Genomic DNA, 19,892 nt, shown 5'->3' on the forward strand with positions numbered 1-19,892 from the left:
CTAAGACAGGACTGTATCTCTGCGTGTGTGTGTGTGTGTGTGCGTGTGTGTGCATTATCTAAATCATCCCGCTCCCACAGTCTAACAGGATTTCTTCGCTCTTCTTCTGCAGTTATTGTCTGCAGACGACAGCAAGGTCACCCTTTTACGTCTGTCTCCGCGTCGGCCGTCAAACTAGGAGGTGACACAGGCCGGAAGGAGAGTTTTAATGTTTTCGCGTGGGGTTTTGCCTCTACGGACCTCCTCGGTCAACGTTACTTCTTCTCATCGCAACTGGACATTATTTTCTCGGATAAAAGCCTGAAGAAAGTGGAAGAAAATCAAGTCCAGTTGCTCCCAGAAGAAGATTTGGACAAGAATTATAAGGCGTGAATATGGAGTGAATGGATGCATCTATGCTTTGTGAATAAGAGGGCGAATGCTTGTGTCTTTGTGTAAAATGTGAATGAGAGTGTGAATCCTTGTCTGTATGAAGTGTAAATGAGTGTGTCCTCATAAATGAGTGAATGGTTGAACGCTATTATATAACGCCTGCATGAATGCATGAATGGCGTGTCTGGATGAGGTGTAAAGAGCACTATGTTCCCATATGATATGTGAATGAGAGGGTCAATGGTTGCACGACTACGTGCCCCGTGAGCGTTCTAGGGTGACCCCGCCTCTCACCAAATGACAGCAGAGTTTGTCTGAAGCCCCGCCCCCTGTCTGCAGGAGAACGCAGAAGTAATAATTCACCGAATCCGATATCCAAGCCGTGAAAATGCAAACGCCCATTTTTTTTTTTTTTTTTTTCCGATGCTGCTACTCCAACGATGCTTCTACACAACTTTAGCACAAGTGGCTGCACTTTACCTCGTCACCCCCTGCAATCAAACCGCCTCTTCGACTCCTTCTGCTTCGATTCCGACGCGTCGAGTGAGAGCGCCGAGCCGCGTTCGTCTCTTAGATTATATGTGCCGGCTCGCCAATTAATATCGCTTGTATCGGGGAATTTGGCATCAAGAGCGTCGATGAGAGACCTCCCGACAGACGCGTTGGTCTTCTCTTAAATGCGAGGCGCCTCCTCATGCGGCCGAGAACGCCGGCCTCCCTTAGGCTGGGGTCATCCGGGTCATATTTAGCTGATGCTAACCCTGTTAGCCTGACTTAACACTTCTTTTCCTGGCTGGGTTTTCTGGTGAGTCCATTCAGGCCCTGTTCTGACCTCCACCTGGTTCTTCTTCAGCCAGAAGAGGTGGAAGACCACGTGTTTAGAACTGGAGGCCTGTGGACAATATTCCAAAGAACAAACTACTCATGGCAGCTCCAACCTCAGCATCCCTCATGTCCGAACCATCTCAGTCTGACTTAATCTCCAGATCATCTCTGATGGACTCATTCCTGATCCCCTCCATCCACGTCTCTCCCAAAGAGGAACCTCCAACATCTTCATCCCTGCCGTCTCCAGCTCTTCTTCCTGTCTTCTCCTCAGCATCTCCAAACTAGACGCCATGGCTGCACTTCTTCTTCTCCACCTGGTCTCCATCCTCTCCATCGCTCTGGATTCTGGACCTTGACGACTTAAAATCCTTCTTCTCTTCCACTCCCTGGAGCCTCCTCATCGTTCCACGAGGGTTCCTCTCATTTACCTCTCTAGATGTTCTACCTGCTCTCTCTCTCTCTATATATATATATCAATATATTTGTATATATATATATTTGTGTGTGTATATATATATATATATATCTATGTGCAAAAAGTGCCCCACTCTGAGGTTGGTCATTAGTCTAAAATGAAATGTCTAGACACTTAATCATTTTTGTTTTATTTTTGAATCCATGAATAATGAGCGGAGCGGAATCCGTAAAACGGAGCCGACACAGAGAAACAAACTCAACGCCGACTTATGATTTATCTGAATCATGAAATATGATAAAAAACAAACAAACAAAAAAAAAAAAAGAAAAGAAAACGGGAGTTAATTTGACAGATCTTTTTTTTTTTTTTTTTAAAGTCAAAATGTAACACCTATTTGTTAAATGTTCAGTCGGGCCTGTGCTGTTCAGTGATTTATAATTAACATCCTTTTAAATCATTTTTAAATCATTCATTGTTTTTTTTTTTTTCCAATTCATATCAATTTATGCATCTATAGCTGCAGAATTTCTTTTTTTTTCTAAATTAAACACATCATAGCAGCGGGCTGTTCCAGTGGCTGTTCCGAAGGCTGTCCAGCTCTGAACAGTAGCATATTTCTCTGAGGTTTAAATGAGAGGGTGACTGGTTAGATCTCTATATGATGTGTGGATGAGAGGGTGAATGGCTGCACATTTCGAGATGACGAATGATGACGAATTCATCATTTCACCATTTCTCTAAATTGGTGGTCCCCGAGTCGCGGACCGGTACGGGTCGGTGGATCATTTGGTGCCGGACCGCCTAGAAAGTAATCAATTATTTCCGTTGGATTTATTATCTGAGACTGAGCAGTCTTTGTTTTGAAAAATGACCGCAATCTCTCGGTTACATCTCGGTCACTAGAGCGCCAAAAATGTAACCTGTAAGCTAACAAAATGAGTAAAAAAAACAGACGTCAGACGTATTTTAACTGACAATACCAGGAGTTCTACTTGAAATGTGGATTTATGGTAACAGGTGATTCCCACAGACAAAGCCGCTCCGCATAATATGAGGCAATGAAGCTTTCATTACACTCCTGTTATGTTGTTGACGCAATGTTACGAGGAAGCCGCTAATAATGTAGCATACGAGTACACAGCAGATCCACGTTTATTATTATTATCATAGTCGCAATATAAACAAACCCCCGATACGTGTGAATGAATGAGTGAACGCCTGCATGTCTCTATATGATGTGCAAATGAGAGGGTGAATGGTGACATTATTAAGCGGGTGAACGGTTGCAGATATTTTTGATGTTTGAATGAGAGGGTGATGTTTATATCTCTACATCCTGTGAATGAATGAGTGAGCGGCTGTACGTCTATTTGACCAGAATGAGACGATGAATGGTTTCATGTCGCTTTATGTGTCCGCGGTTGAGTCGGGCCTCTTGCGGCAGGATTAGCCGCGTAGATAATGAATAAATGAATGAATGAATAAATGCACCAGTGAAAACCGTTCCCAACGCTCTCCATCAGATCTTAAAGAAAATAATAGAGCTTATGACTTCTCTCCTCGGCCGAGATTGAACTTCTCATCACATCTTAGACTCTTTATTGTATCATTAATGGGATTACTGTTTTCAGACTCCGTCTTCATGGCCCAGGACTATTAAACCCGTTTTTATCCCCGTTATTAGATTTCATGCTAACACACCTGACGTTTAATAAAGACACAAAAGAGGTTTTATTACTTTTAAGATTTTACATTTGGTCAGAACGTGTTGCGAGGACAGAGGAAAGGAAGGAAGTTGTTGAAGCAGTAAAGATAAGAATGGATGGAGGGAAAATCAGAGTTAAGGTGAGGCGGTATAGGAGGAGGAGGAGGAGGAGAGGGGGGAGATAAAGGTGACCCAGAAGGAGAGCAGAGCAAGTGAGCCCTTAAATTGGATTGTAACTTTAAATTGCTGATTTGAATGTGGAAAGCTCCCGAATGGAAACCCGCCACCGTCTCACTGAAGACTGTGGTAATTATGTTTTTGAGCAGGAGTGATTATAGCGCAGCCGCCGAGCAGCCCGCCGTCGTGGCTGCACACCGCCGACAACCGGGGAGGTCTTGGTGCCGCGTCGGCGCTGCGGATTGAACGCCCGGAGTGTTCTGGAATGTTAATTATGGGGTGGCAGGTACCCAGTTCGCCCGCCGGTCGGTATTCCCGATAACTCTCTCGGCGAACGGCCTCCAGAGATCCTGACCTGCTCCGAGGCTTTGCACTCTAACTCTCCGATCTGGAAGTTCCAAAAAAAAAAAAAAAAACTTTTGCAAATATTTTCCGGTGACATATCGGAAGCTGCGATGATATCGGAAATTCAGTTAATCGATGTTAAAAAGGTCACGTGTGGCGCAACCTTCGGCGAGGAAAAGAACCGCGACCCCTTGTCGGGTAAAGCGTAGCGCATATTTGCCCGGCGTGATAAAGATTCTTCAAAACGCGTTTTGGAATCAGCCGCAGCTCCATCCATTGTCTTTGAGGCTGCAGAAATAGGCCGGTAAATGCCTGCGTGTGTTTACACCAGCAGTATGATCACCGCCGGTGTGTGAAGGCTCAAAGAAAATGTTTCTGACTGCTAATGTCCGCATTTACTTTTGGGCCGTTGCGGCTTACACAACCTGGCAATAAAGGAGATCATAAAAAGTTATTATTATTTTGTTTAATCAGAACTCACTCTCCAGCCACGAAGCCCTTGTTGCAGTTCTCCTACGCACATTTTAATTATTCTTAGAATAGCAATGGACGAAATAAATAAATCTTTACGTATGTGCTTCATAATGCGGGCAAGCTAGCGGTCGGTGTTTGGCAACTAAATTTGGAAGCAGTGTTCCTGCAGTAGTGTTTAGCAGAGTGGGGTGTGAGTGGGTAGCAGTGTGTGTTTTCCACAGGAAGACCTGCATGAATCTCTCACCCTGAAGGGTTCAAGATCAGCGCTGAATAATTTGAGTGGGAATGTTTCCTTCCGGTGAAACCGTGGCGCTGGTTCTGGCCAGACAACCCAACAGTACCCAAGTTAACGCTGCGCCGCTGAGAACTTCACCGATAACCCTTTTTTTACATCAGACATTTCCTGAATGCATGTCCGTGCACGCTTGTGTGTGTGTGTGTGTGTGTTTGTATCACCTTGTAGTTTTTACTAGATTACACTCACACACATGCACACACCACAGTGTTAGCTTGGAAGCTGCTAGCCAGACCATTAGGAGAAACTGGAAACTGGGGTGGGTTCAGTGCCTTGGCCAAAGACACTTCGGCATGCAAGGCAGGTGGAGCAGGGCCTTTAGTGTGTGTGTGTGTGTGTGTGAGTAAGTGGAAGATGGACTGCACTTGTCTACTGCTTAAATCATCTTGCCGTTTTCTCTCTACGTTCATGCACATTTGCAACTCAATAGTGGCAGAGCTGCTAACCGATGCTAACTGATGCTAACGGCTAATAAGGCCATCAGGAGCAGCGGGGGGGCTCGGGGCCTTGCTCTAGGACACTCGGGCATGAGCCGGTGGTCAAACCGACAACTCTCTGCTTGTGTGTGTGTATCACAGTAACAAGTTACCGCTATCGCTAATTGTTCCGATCCTTAGCTCACTGGCCCCTGTCGTTCCTTTCAGTGGAAACGGAGATGCGGCGCAGCTTCGGACGAGGTATCCATAGTTACCGGTACACGGTCAGGAAACCCTTTTCCGCCTGGTTTATAGTGGCGTGGTGTTTATTCCATTTTTAAAAATACGCCACCGATGTCCAGGAACTCCCCGCTTCCTCCTCCTCCTCTTCAGCAGCGGAGGCAGGGATTCAGCACTGGACAGCTCCCCCGAGTGCATCTCCCGCTGCTGAATACAAAGTAGCTGCAGAGGACAGCTGATGGAACGCTCACACGGAGGTTTCCATGCTTACCTTCTGGCCTGCCGGTCGGACCGGACCTAGTTCACACCCGTCTTTTCTCCACCTTTTTAATCCTTTAGCCATTCGGGAGTCATTTCCATAAAACTCTCATGTTAACGAGCAGAGCGGCTTGATTTCATTTGTCTTTTTTTTTTCGTTTGTACCGTTTGAAAAGACGTTGCCGACCCCGGGGTTCAAACATCTCAGCACCTTGCTGAGCTTGAATCCAGAAACAAATGAGAAGAAAAACGTTACGAGATGGACCAACGGACAGGGAAGGAAAAACACATGCAAAGCTTTTTGTATGATTAAAACATCTGATACTTACATTTTATGCTATCAATGGGCAGAGACATGCAATATTCACCCTCTCATTCACCACAATTCATATTCAAATAAAAAAATGATGCATACAACATTCACCCCCTCATTTACACATAATATAGACATGAAGCTATTCACCCTCTCATTCACATCATATTAAAATTTAAAAAAGGATCCGTACACCCATTCACCCTCTCATTCACATGTCATTTAGAAACGCTCATTACATAGACATAAATTATTAACAAAAAATTCACTCATTCACACATTACGGAGACATAAAACACTCCTCAAATATTCACGGGTCATGTAGAGAAACAGAAGCGTTCACCCTCTCGCTCACACATCCGCGTCCGCGATGAGACAATGTTGACCCAGACCTCGTGTTGGAATCCAACCAGGGACCTTTTCGCTCTGACCGCCGCGCCGCCAGGATTTCCTGCTTGCTGGATGGAAGAAGAGCCGTAGCGCTCGTAGAAAGAAACAAAAATAGCAGACTTCCCCTCAAATGTGTGGAATAGGAATTAATCATTTCACCGTTCGACGTGACGGAAGCCTCGAGACGGAGACGAGGCGTTTTTTTTTTTTTTTCCCCCGCTCTAATCACTATATCTCTCAGTCATTACACACTTCAAATTGGCTTATATATAAATAGCTATAACGAAGTTTTCAGCTCCCTCTCATTTAATCTGCAGCTGTAATCGCTGTCTGCGTGTGTGTGTGTGTGTGTGTGTGTGTGCGTGCTGATTAAAACACACCGGGTCTGGGCAGTAAATACAAGCCCCACTGATTTGACCTTTGTGGACCTCCTACATCTGGAGAGCACTGGTTTTACCTTTTTCTTTTTAAAGACTTGTCCTCTTGATGCACACACACACACATACACACACACACACACACACACACACACACAGAGATACTCGTTTGCGTCCTCCGCTTATTAAATGGAGCTTCATGAATGCTTAATGCACGGAAAACCAGAACACAAATCAATTTCGTAGCTTCGGCCCTCTTCGCCTTCACTTTATCTCCCTCTCGCTCTCCATGTTCGATTTGTTTATTTATATGGCGCTGCGACGTGACTGGATGTAAATAGCGCATGCTAACCGTCGGTAGTCGGCCCCCGGCGGCCCCGTCTTGCGCTTCATGATCGTTCACTCTCGAGGAAAAGGTGTGTGTGTGTGTGTGTGTGTGTGTGTGTGTGTGTGTTTGCCGGAGCGGAGGCGTTGGAGAAGGCTGAGCAGGAGACCGGCCCGAGTGTCTTCATTTGTTTGAATATCATCGTCATTTCTTCCTTTTTTGACGTGACATTTGCTTTAAGTGTCACTCTTGGAGAATGACTCTGATTCGGAGGCCGTTTGAATTCGTGCGCGGATGGATTTTACGGCACGGATTGTAATGACACGTCACGTTGCCGTTGCGTTATCTATTTTTATCCGTGTTGTTGTCTTTGTCCCTTTATTTCTCTCCTCTATTTATATTTTTATTCAGATTAATTGTTATTGTTGCAATGCTGTGACAAATGAATTTGCCCTTTGGGAATCAATAAACTATTATCTTGTTATCTTACATGTGCACCCGCTGTGGGAGGCGGTGTTTTTATATGTGATTCTTTGTGCTTTTGTGGAAAATGTGAAGGGCACGTGGTGGTTAGCGTGAATGTCCCCACATTCCTGAGTGGAGTCTCCATGTTCTCCTGCGTGGGGTTCCAAACACATGCAGGAGCTTCACTGGAGAAATTAAAATTGTTCAGAATGAGCGGTTTTGGGCGTGGCGCGGGAGAACCGAACATTCCTGCTTCAATTCCCGAAGACGATGAACCCTAAACTGCTCCCTCGGCGCTGCTAGACAACATGCCAACCGCTCGTGTTTTATCCACAATGGGTTAAATGCATGGAATGAATTTCACGCAAGGGAATAATAAATTTGAATTAAAAAAATTGAATTAAATTAAAAAAAAAATGACCCCTCCATGTGACGCGTGAATGAGAGGGTGAAGGATTTGTCTGTATATAACATGAAGAATGAGCCAGAGAATATTTTTATGTCTATATGGGAACGGTTTATCTTAATATCGCATATGGTAAAGGGTTGCATGTCTATTTGTGACGGTCCAGTGCGAAACCTGGCGCCCAACGCCGGCCGGGACAAGCTTGGGGATGAGCGGATAAGTGGAATCGATAATGAATGAATGAATGAATCCCGTGCATAACAAGCCTCCGTCTATATGCCTGGTGTTTGGAGGTCAGAGTGGAAGCATATTGTCCTATAATGATGCTCTCCAGGCGCCGAGCCCAGTTCGACCCGCCGCCTCCAGGGAGGGAGCGTATGTTATCGGGCCGGGGGCGCCGAGCAAGACTTCATTTACTTGAATTATTTTCACTCTGTGTTCGCCGCAATTTATCTCAACCTCCACGCGGCCGGCATTAGTGAACGGATTATTACGTCCTAATGGGGCTTCAGAAGAATAAGGCGCCTGCGTGTCCGCCCTGTGACATGCACAGGAGGAGTCTGGTTCTAAGTTTAGTCCCTTTCTCTAATAAGAACTCCGGGTTGGTGCGGGCTAACAGCAGCGACACACACTCGCATGCGCACACACACACACATCTCTAAGAGTCTCGGGGAGGAGGGGGAGGAGGGGGATTGTCTGCAGCAGGTGCTGCCGTAATAAGTGCCGTACTCATGCTTGTTTACCGTAACTATGACAACAAATGGTCACACACATCCCGGATACGACGCTCTCCGCGCTCCTGAGCAAGTTCTCCGGCTTCTGCATTTAAATCATCCGTAGGTGCCAATCAGAGAGATAATGGTCGTACGCCTATATATGGATATACGCTGATGTGATTGACAGGTCTAACTCAGGCTCCGCCTCTCGCCCTAATTACAGCATCGGTTCCTGCCTCCTCTATTTGCTCTCCGGGAATGTTGTCTAATGTATGCATGTTTACAACACACCCTAAACAGCAGTTTATGTATCTTTGAATAATTCCCAATCAGGGCTGATGCATATAACAACACCCGTCCTTTTCCAACCTTGAAACGTTTTATCATATCCATGAAAAAACACATCGACGAACACGGCGACGATCCGGCGCGTCATCGCTTCCACGTCGTCGATGCATGGATGCAAACACACGCATTGAAATAAATACTCATGAGCGTCTCCACGCTATTTGCTCTGGGCTTCGTCCTCTCCCTCCCTCCCTCCCTCCCTCCATCCCTTTCTCTCTCTTACTCTCTCTCTCTCGCGTACATTTTGGAGGCAGGGAGCGTAGGAGGCTGCCGTAATGTTGCAGTTCCTTCTGTCCTGGCAGGCAAACATTGATGGTTTGTGTGGGTGAGAGGTCTGACTCTTCACACACTGCCAAGCTCAGGAAGGAAAGGCAGGAGAAGGGAGGGGGGCAGAGGAGGGGAGGAGGAGGTTAGACACAAGCCCCTTTTGCATGGCGCTTTCCAGCCAGTAATATTACGCCGCTGTTGCGCCTCGCCATCTGTACAAAAGCCCGCGGAGGCGGAACGGTGCAAAAGACTATCGCGAGCAGGAGTTGTTCAGTCTTGCAGGTCGCGCCGCTTTTGTAGAACGTGCGCTCACGTGAACGCTTTTAAAGCCGTCCGGCGATAAATCGGCGTTCCAGGGTGCGGCGGGCGGCCAGCTGGCCGTCTTTGTGTGATAATTTGAAGTGCGGACCCTCACCGGAGGATGTGACGCAAGTCGATTCAGACATGAGATACCGGCAGGACCTCTCCGTTGGATCCGTCCCGGGGAAAAACGGCGACCAGCGGCCCGGTTACCAGTTCGAGAGTTTGCGCCCCGCCGTCGAAATCTGGGAAGATACTTGAAATATTATGACGCGTTTATCATCCGAAGCCCGGGTGTCTGTGCTCTCGGTCAGCTTTGCTCCCCGAGCTTCATGGCCTTGCGTTCATCCTGGGTGCGCAGTGTTCATGGAGATGCTTCCCACTGGACATCTCACTGACATTCTGACTTCACATGTTGCTCCTCCTCAGGGGACCATAAGGTCTGAGACAGAAGCTCCTCAAACAGCCAAACTCCACTGCAGTGGAGAACAAGGGATGGAACAGCGAGGTTTCATTGTTGCGGTTGAAGCTCTCCGCGCATTCGCGGCTCAGCTTTCACATCTACGATCGGCTGGTTTTCAGACTTCCAGGATGAGAAAAAAAAAAAAAAAGCTGCCTGAGCGAGCGCGCGAGAAAAAGTGCCAAAACTGGGATCTTTTTAAAAATCCTGTTTTTCGCGAGTGTATCTGTCGAATAATTATGTCAAAGAGATGCCTCCGTGGAGCTCGGTGGAAGTGGAAGCGGTTCCAGCGGGACCAATATCTGGCTTGTTACCGAATATTTAGACTGTGAATTGGATAATTGATCTGCCATTCAGCGAGGCTCATCAGCAGGGCCTCGAGGGGGCAGATGTTTGTCAGGTGGCGGCGCCGGGCTCAGAAAAGCAGCTCCGAATGGTTCTGAAACGCAGACACTTTTTGCGTGACGGAAAGTCGCTTCCTGGTTTTGAACCGTTTTCAGATGAAGCTTATTTGAAGACGCGAGGCGGAGCTCTCGGTGCCGACGAGTCAGCGAACTTTCGTTGACGACGGCATGATCGCGCAGACGTGTCCGGGCCGTCGCCTCAAAGATACACAAGTGTTTTCTCCTGCCGGGGAAAGGCTTTCTGTTCGGCCATCTTCTATTCCTTGGAAGTGGAACCCCTGCAAAAGGAAGCTCACATGTGGTCCTGCTCGGGCCATTTCTCCAATAAGTCGATGTATCGCTCGGTTATTCACTTGTTATTTTTTGCATTTTTCAAGTTCACTCATTCATTCATGCATTTGCCTTCCAGTTTTTTCAGTCGGGAGGGCTGCGGCCCGTCTCAGCTCGTATTGGACGAGGGTTCGCCTTGGCGTGTGAAGCCCATTCCCCCTTTCGTTCAGAGAAACAACAAACATTCACTCCATCGTTCGAACGTCCTGGAGACAGAAAGACCATTCGCCCGTTCATTCACGTCATATAGAGCCATAAAACAGTCACTGTCGGGTCTCCAGTGAACCTCCTGCATGTGTTTGGACTGTGGGAGGAACCCGGAGAACCCTGAGGAACCCCACGCAGACACTGGGAGAACATGGAGATTTTCCTTTAAAACAAAAAAAAATCAGGCTTACCTGGTGCTCTTTTAATGTGTATATTTCCTTTCCTTTCCTTTCCTTTCCTTTCCTTACCTTTCCTTTCTATTTGCTGAATTGGTTTGTGAGTTGCGGTCTTTTCCCCTTTTTTTGACGTCAGGTTTTATTACCTGCCGTCAACGTTCCACCCTCCGGGCCGACGCACGGATAAGCCCACGTCCGCCGAACGGGAGAGCTGTGGGGGGGAAAAAAAAAAAAAAAAACCCTTATAAAGACAATCGTCGTTGGTTCGAACCGAGCGAATGCGATCCGTACAAGCTTTAGCATCGTTTGCAGCAGCCGTTCTGCAAAGGCCCATCCCGTGTCTGTTATCGAGCGACGCCGGCCATCAAATAACCAAGCCGCGGGCGGGAAATCTGATAGCGACAGGCGCGAGCGCTAATGCGAGCGGAGCAATTCGAGAAGCCGTCCGGTGCACGCGCCGTACACGCCCGTCGCCTTTGTTTTGTGAAAACATGTCGCGTCGGTGAACGCGGAACGCCGTCCGTGAAATACGACACCGACAAAGAGGTTCTCCTTGTCATTACCTCTTCACCTCAACGCGGTCGGGCGGATTCCTAAACCGCCGAGACGAGTGAATGAGAGGGTGAACGGTCTGACGGCTGTTTCTATAGGTGACCCTGTGATTGACAGCTTGGATAAGCTCCGCCCCCTGCGTCACTGCAAGCGCTGTAGATGATGAATAAATAGATGATTAGCCAATCATACGCGTCTGTGGGGGTTCTTAGTCATCCAGGTCCTGGTGAATTCTTGTCAAAATCTTCCTGTTTTGGCCACTGGACTTGGATTTCTTCACTTGAAGACGTTCTCATCCCTGAGTTCTTCAGTTCTAATGACCTGCGAGGAGTTTGCCAGGGTTTGGGTGGGTCAAGGTTGTGGAAAAACCATCTCTGAACAGATACAACTTTTCACACATACTGGGATCAATACCAAGACGGATTCGCACACACAGATCAAGACCATCTGCACCCTCTGAAAAACCAGGAAAGACCTCATCTTCAATTTAAAAAACTGATGTCCAAGACAAGAAGATTTTGACAAGCGGATAATAAAATTTTTCCTTCGGGATTCAGAGTAATTCTATGTTTTTCCAGATGTTCTGAAAAGATGCGTGATTTACTGTACATACAGTGCACTCGGCCATGGCATAGTGTGTGTGTGTGAGTGTAAATGGATTTTATTGCTGCATAATGAGGACAAAAACTGCATGCCTCACATATTCATGCTAGCATTACATTGGACTGAGGTCCTGCTGCCTCCTATATGTGCGCACGTGCATGTTGCTCCCATGGTTCGTCGTTCAGCTCCGCGAGCCGCCGGTGATTGACGAGGCATTTCGCTTTCTCCGCAGACACATCGAGAACTGGACGGGCCTGCAGACGCTGACGGACGTTGAGATGGAGCTCTACACCGGCCTGCAGAGGCTGTGAGTACCGAGTTGTTCCTCTACCTGTCGGTCGCGTCTCGCCGACCGGTACGGAAGCCGGCCGGTACGACGGGTGGCGGGTCCCCGCGTTCTAGTCGGGTTTAACTCGACGCACGTTTTCCGCTCTTTGAATCGTTCCGCGCCAAATATGAAAGGCCGCTGTTTTCAAGCTGCGGCTCATTATTGAGCCCCAGGTAGATTTGCCCACAATCGCAGCGGGTGATTCCATTAAATTAATGGGTTTCTTCGGCGCCGCGCTTAATTTCACTGATCAATTAGTCTGGGGATTAAATTGATTTTCAAAGGACAGCGGGACAAAGACGTGGCTTTGAAATAACTCCTTTCATTTCCACGAGCTCCTTTTTTTTTTTTTTTTTTTTTTAAACAGCGGTTGGCATCCGTAGATATGCGCCACCGCCACCTTGGAGTCGCCCCCCCATCCTCTTCCTCCGTGTTCATCACCGTCCAAAATTGTGTTTCAGGTCCAATTATCCATCTTCTTTTTTTGCTCTAACGCCCACCCACCCACCCGTGTCATGGCCACGATCATGGCTGCTTATCTTAAAGAAAATATGCATTTCTTTCCCTTTTTCGTTTTTCCCGTGAAGACCTTTTTTTTTTTTTTGTCCGTGTTTCCGTTCACTGAAAACCCACGATCCGCGGTGATGTCACCATTTTTACGAAAAAAAAAAAAAGATGCCCGGGTGAGGTAACCATGGTGATGTGCGCGGCCGGGAGGTGAACCTACGACGTTAACCCCCACGGAGACGCAAATCATGGCGACCCGTGAACCGGTGACATCATCGCGACAAAGTTTTTTCCACTTCGTAGTCGGAGGGAAGCCATTTTGGATATTTCATTTCATGGCGGTACGTTTTTCATCCGACTGATTGAGCCTCTTTTCAATTCCTTATCAATATTCCAATAATGATTGACACATGCTTGACATCGCTGCCATCCTTGTGCCTTCCAGAACCATCACCAGGAGCAGCCTGCGCGCCATCCAGCCTCGCGTTTTCTCCAAAAACCCCCAGCTGCGCTACATGTGAGTGGACCCATCCTCCCACACACACACACACACACACACACACATGCATTCATGCGATGCAAGGCATGAAGACTACATCTGTCTCTTATGCGTTCAAGCCGTGGAGTGGTATCTCCTGACTGGAGGCCAGGACCGACACTTTCTGTAAGCCTGGTGTAAACAGGAAGTACAGGGGAGAATGTTTACTGCATCTGAAGAATATTCTTTTGCAAAGAATATCTGGGGTATCCTGAAGTTGGTGCAGGAGCTGGTGGAACTATTTGGATCAAGGAGTTCTCCGTCCCTCAGAAGTGCGTCCCTCATAGATTTTCAACGAGGTTTTGTGAAATTGCGAGGCTGATCGAGAACGCGCTCTCCTCCTGAGGTCCGTTTCAGGTCTTGCATGCAGGTGCACGTGGAAGATTAGCCAGTGCACGGACCAGAACTTCTATGGCCAGATGTTGGCTAGTTATTCTCCAGTTACGTGGACGGGGAATATCTCCTGAAAGCTAGTTTTATGGGCAGCTTAATCATCTATGCAGGTTCTCAGTCCTCCAGGTCCTGGTAAATGGTTGTCAGAGCTTGTTGTGCCACCTTGTTCATCTCTCAGGCATCCTCAGATCTACCAGACTGTGGCGAGCTTCTGCTATCTTACTGCTATCCAAGCTGAGAGGGTGATGGGAAAGAAGCTGTTCATCAGTCGAACGGAGTCTCGGACACACCATTTTGTCGAGATCCATCCCAAGACTGATCAGTGCACACAGACCAGCTTCATCCGCACCTTGCAGACCACCTGGAGAGGTCCGCAACCCAAATCAGCTCTGATCTCCCCAGCCTCAATTACCTGTCCCATGGAATTTGTACCTTCGTTCCCCAATTCTTGTCGCAATCTTTTCGTGGCAACGGGACTTTATTTTTTCCCTTGAAGATGTTTCACCTCTCATCTCAGAGGTTTCTTTAGTTCCAGTGGACTCGCGGGGTGGAGGGAGGGGCCGGTCTATGTTGATGCATTGTTATGCTAATAAGAGTGTTGTTTTGCAGAAACTAGGTTGAAAAGGGTTGTTGTTTTGGTGATGTCGTGAGGGAGAACAAAGGTACAACCTCTGAGGACCAACCGGAGTTCAAATTGACATGCTAAAATTCAGATTGTGTTCCCATAGCAACGCATACATTAACATGACAACACAACATCTGCTGAACAACCCATTAATTTACTTAAGGAACTCAAGGCCAGAACCTCTGGGATGGCAAGAGAACATACATTTGCTGACAACCTTGGAGCAGCTTTCATCCAAACTCATGCAACTTGAACTTGTATACTTCTAAGAACAAGGTCCATCAGCTTTCATACAAAATTGTGAACTTTGAGTGAACCATACTGATGGACCTTGAACTTGTATGCTCCTAGGAGCAAGGTCCATCAGCTTTCATACAAAATGGTGAACTTTGAATGGACGAAACCGATGGACCTTGAACTTGTATGCTTCTTGGAACAAGGTCCATCAGCTTTCATACAAAGGTGAACTTTGAATGGATGAAACTGATGGACCTTGAACTTGTATGCTCCTAGGAGCAAGGTCCATCAGCTTTCATTCAAACAGTGAACTTTGAATGGACCAAAACTGATGGACCTTAACTTGTATGCCTCTTTGATGGCCTCCATTTTTCGCATTGTTGTCAGTTAATTTTTATAAATACTTCTAATTCCGTCCCGAGTTTGTCTTTACGATCAGGTTTGTTTGCAAATCCTCTGCTTGCATCAAGGGTTGACAACCTCACTTGTCATCCGGATCCTTCGTGTTCCAAACATTGGCGTGTCTCGTGTACATACGGAGTAAGTGCTTTGCTAAAAGCCCTGCTGACGAAAAAAAAAGTGCCACATTTAATACCTGAGTGTCTTTTAGCTTTTTCTGAAAAAAAAAAAAAAAAAAAAATGTTTTTCATCTGCAGATCTGCGCCAAACGCTCAATTTTGAAATCCCCTTTTCAACCTCACCACCCACCACCCCCATCACTCTCCGCTTATCCGCGGTCTCATAAAAGTGACAAAAGCGAAATGATAAAAAACCCTTGTGAAAACGTGCACGTTTCCATCATTTTCTTCGGGGCGGCAGCAGCCGTGGGCGGGGTTATTTATCAAACCGCCATCCCGAGAAACTTGGTCTGAATTATCTGGAATAGTGTTAAGAGCATCAATTCGTGAAAGCGACGGCCTTCCGGACGCTGTTGGCAGAATGCGCCGTTTTTGATTAGACGTTTCAAAAGATGGTGATGTTGGCAGCGAGCGAGCTTCTCAAACAACGGCTTTATCTTTCAGAAATTCAAAGCGGGATCTCGGAATATCGGTGGGTTTCGTCCAAACTTTGCGCGACGGGAAGGACGAGATAATTGAGTGCGTCAGAAGATATTGTTGGAAAGTCAAACGACCATTGGGTCCATGTCGGCGACCGCAGGAGGACACGGTCGGAGGTTCTCCGAACTTCTGGAACCCCGAGGGTATCGCAGCACATTTGAAGAGGTTCTTGGCGGCTTCGGCTCAGCTTCCATGGTCCACCTGTATCTGCTCGGGTTCTCCGGGTTCCTCCCAATGGTCCGATTTTGGAAGAATAATTCTGAATGAGAGGGAGAACAGTTGTATGTCACTATATGTGGGAAATGAAGTGAATATTTCTGTTTTTCAACTTCCAAAGGTCAGTCCCTCACAGATCTCCTGTTTCATCAGTTTTGTATCAAAGTTGGACGCGACCGCGCGGTAGCTAACCTATGCTTACGCTGCGTGGGACCCTTAGATGCGGCTCCAGGGCCCTGGTTTTACCTGGAGGCGGTTTGGAAGAGAAACCCTAGCGGGTGCAGCGTTCTTCTCGGACACGTGTTGATCAGGTAGTTTCCCGGTAATGACCCGCCATCAGTGAAATAACGGAAAATGAAACGTGTCCTCCGTGTTCGTCGCGCCGCCACCGCCGCGGTCAAACGCCCTCCTTTGATTCGGGCTCCATCTGCGTCCCCGGGCTCCCGTCGGCCGGTGATGTAACAATGTTTATTATTCATAGCTGCTGAGATTACGGCCCTCATCAGTATTCCTCTCAGGACAGTGGCGGAGAGAGGCGAGAGAATGAAAGACACGCGTTTCATATATATTTCCCTTTCTATTTCCGTCCTTCTGATTAGCCCTCGGTGCCGCGCGAGAAGTCCAAACTTCACGGTTATAATGCTTGTTGATACGAGATCTGGAACCTTCTCATCCGGCCAGACCGTCGCCTGAACGCACACACGCTTATTTGACGTGAAGCCGAGATGCGCGAGGATGGCTTCGCTTCTCTTTAACCGTCGCCGCGAAAAACGAAAGCGGCGCTGCGACAATCGCACACGAATTTCTTGTCTTTTGTTAATGTTCCGGTAATTTGTCCCACATCCAGCTTGACCCCGTCGCTGCCAGCGTTTGTACTCGGCTTACATAACCCTTTCATCACCTCCCGCTTTACGAGGCGCTCCTTCGGCGGATTACGGATTGTCGGGAGCAACCGGGGGGGAATTCGGAGTTTTGCCTGAAGACGCTTCAGCATGCGGATTGGAGGAGGTGACGGGGGGGGCGGGTCCTGGTGGAAGGGTTTATTCTAACGCCGTAATTTTAAGATGATGGAACGTACCTGAATATAAGCCGCGGTTTGAAAAGAAAAAAAAAATATGTATGTAACAAATGTACATTTATGAGCTGCAAGTGTCTATTTGCAACATGAGATACTTACACAAAGTTTTTGTTTTTACTTTAAATTAAATTCATAGATGCTTCTTTCCGAACAGTGCATGTGAAATGTCCGGTTAAAAAAAAAAAATGTAAAAAATACAGTAGCCTGCCAAGAGAAGTCATCAATCGCTGGCGTCATCTTTATTCTGCGCTAAAACCGCTAAAGGCGTTTTCTTCGTTGTCGCGATTAAACAGAATTCCGCCGACACACTTTTGTTGTGTAAACTACACGCGTGTGTTCTGCAACGTCTATGTGACGTTGGCCTGATGGAACCGGGATAAATATTCTAGCCTGTAAAAAATCCATAAATTAGTCAAATCATTTTTTTTTAAACCCCAGCATTACTGAGGAGTTTAATTGGTTCTGTCACAGAGTTCGTAACTCAGTTTGCTCATTTATCAAATTAAATGTCCCTTTTTTAATGAGTCTAAATGCTGTTAATCCGCTCCAGCCCTAAGTTTTGTTACGTGTTTTCAAATAAATACAAACAAATAAATGTACTAACATTTTCTAAATACAAAAAAAATCTCAAAAAGCTAATAATGCATAATAAGGGAGAATGTGAAGAAATTAAGTCATTTTATTAAGTGTATTGACCTAGAAGATGGGACACAGAAGTTGTTGGAGTTACTTAACTCACTGGCTGCACACCTAATGCTACAATTTGTTGCAAAATTCAATTTTGCTACACTTTATGTCTAAACTCCATTTATGGACGGAGTGAAGCTGCTCGGCTTTTTAAAACCATCAGATCATTTCTGGTTGCAAATATTTTCAATGACAATTTCAACCATATTTTCGCAGACCGGCAGATAAATACATATTAATATATAAATTTTCTTGCGTTTTTCTTTTCGTGTCCAAGCCGCCGTTTTGAAGGCTTCAATGCCTCATTGGAGAGACGCTCGCAGCATATTATGACGACATTACCCAATCTCCCGTTGGATAGATCCATATTTTATGCAGGTCTCCATGTATTTTCTGTTAAATTCAGCTTTCTTTTTCTTCGTGGTCATCGGCTCTTTCCCCTTTGCAATGAAACTTTCCAAAAACGTCTGTTTTCACTCATTTTGCCGGCTCGTGGGTTGAATATTAACGTTAATGTAACACGTGACCCAGACAAACATCTTGACGTGCATCAAGAGCGAGTGATTTTTCAAATTAAAACATCGTTCAGACTTGGATAATAAAAACGGAAATAATGCAAGTTATTTATTCTTTCTTTCGTTACCTAACGGCCAATGGACCGGTACCGGGGATTGTGGACCGCTACGTTAGATCCCCATCTGGATCCAGCCTGACGGTTGTACCGATTGGTCGGCGGGTTGTCGGTCCGATTCCCCGTCTCCCTCTGTCTGCGTGCCGAAATGTCCTCAAGTGAGATCCTGAGATCCCAGCCCTGACATGGAGCGAGGCCGTGTGCGTGAACGGGTGAATAGCAGCCGATCGCCGTGTATGGAGAGCCAATGTTTAGCTAGCGTAGCCTCAAAATGCTTCGGATAACCGGATGACCTTCGTGATCCTCTTGTACACCTTGCCGTCTGGGCTCGCTCCGCGTCCTCGCCTCGTCTCTGAATAATTCAGCCGTCTTTTTCCGTCGCCGACTCTTAAAACATTTCGTTGCCGAACCGAAACTGCCACTCGGGAGGGGGAGGAGGAAAAAAAAAAAAAAAGGAAAAAAAAACATGAGGAAAATACACAATGAAAATAGGTCATGATTATGAAGCCGGCATATTTCTGTAACTTATTTTGAAAGCTTGGCTTCGCCCCTGTTTTAAAGTTCTCAAACCTAATCATCTCCGGAAAATGGCGAGGACGATTTGTCATTATCAAAATTAGCCCGCGTTTGTAATTATTCCAACTTTTATATGTAAATATCAGATCAAGGATCTATGTATCCCCTACCCACGACGTTCGACACAAAAGAGCCCATTAAAGGATTAAGTGATTATCCTCCGGTTTAAAGGCATTTTTATTCAAAGTGATAACTAATTAGCCCTGTTTTTAATGAGCACCCACTGGAGGACCTCAGGGCTCCCGACTCGGAGAACCCCTGTTCCACTGGGACCGCCTGGGAGACGCCGCCGCATCTCCTGCGTCACATAAAAAAAAAAAAAAAAACATGCTTAGGGTTAACTGGTGACCATAAACTGCCCTCCTGTGGATGAGAGGGTGAATGATTGCGTGTCGCTGTGAGACCCAAAAATGACAGGGTGAATTGTTATATATGATATGATAACGGGAGATCGTTTGTCTCCGTGTGACGTGAATGAGAGGGTAATATGATGTGTGAATGAGAGGGTGAATGGTTTTATGGAGTTTGGATAAGAGGGTGAATGGTTTTAAGATAAACTTTATCCATCCCCATCGGGGGATTCCTTTGTCATAGCAGCGTAATAGTTATAATGTCAAAAAACAAAAAACAAATGTGAATACAGTATACCCTTGTTTTTTCGCGTGGGTTACGTTCCAAAAAGAACCTGTGATAGGCAAAATCCGTGAAGTAGAAACCTTTATTTTTTTTTACAATTATTATACAATTAAATACTGTATTATACATTGCTGCTGTCGTCCTTATGTTTTTTTCTTCCTTCTTTATGGAATGAACGGAAGATTCATTAATTCCGTAATGCCGACCTACAGCCG

The 19,892-nt window shown here is 46.5% G+C and overlaps 1 protein-coding gene across 1 annotated transcript in view; it reads left to right on the forward strand.

Moving 5' to 3' along the window:
• The window catches only part of LOC147225219 (NT-3 growth factor receptor-like), a 139,562-nt gene that overhangs the window by 21,917 nt on the left and 97,753 nt on the right, over positions 1-19,892 (forward strand). The window contains exons 2-3 of the mRNA XM_086163718.1: positions 12,400-12,474; positions 13,448-13,519. Of these exons, the coding sequence (XP_086019844.1) occupies positions 12,400-12,474; positions 13,448-13,519 (147 nt within the window). The remainder of the gene's footprint in view (positions 1-12,399; positions 12,475-13,447; positions 13,520-19,892) is intronic.

The sequence above is a fragment of the Fistularia commersonii genome, chromosome 17 (assembly GCF_037954325.1).
Source record: "Fistularia commersonii isolate RoL2024-O1a breed Wild chromosome 17, RoL_Fcom_v1.0, whole genome shotgun sequence".
In the NCBI taxonomy this organism is placed as follows: domain Eukaryota; kingdom Metazoa; phylum Chordata; class Actinopteri; order Syngnathiformes; family Fistulariidae; genus Fistularia; species Fistularia commersonii.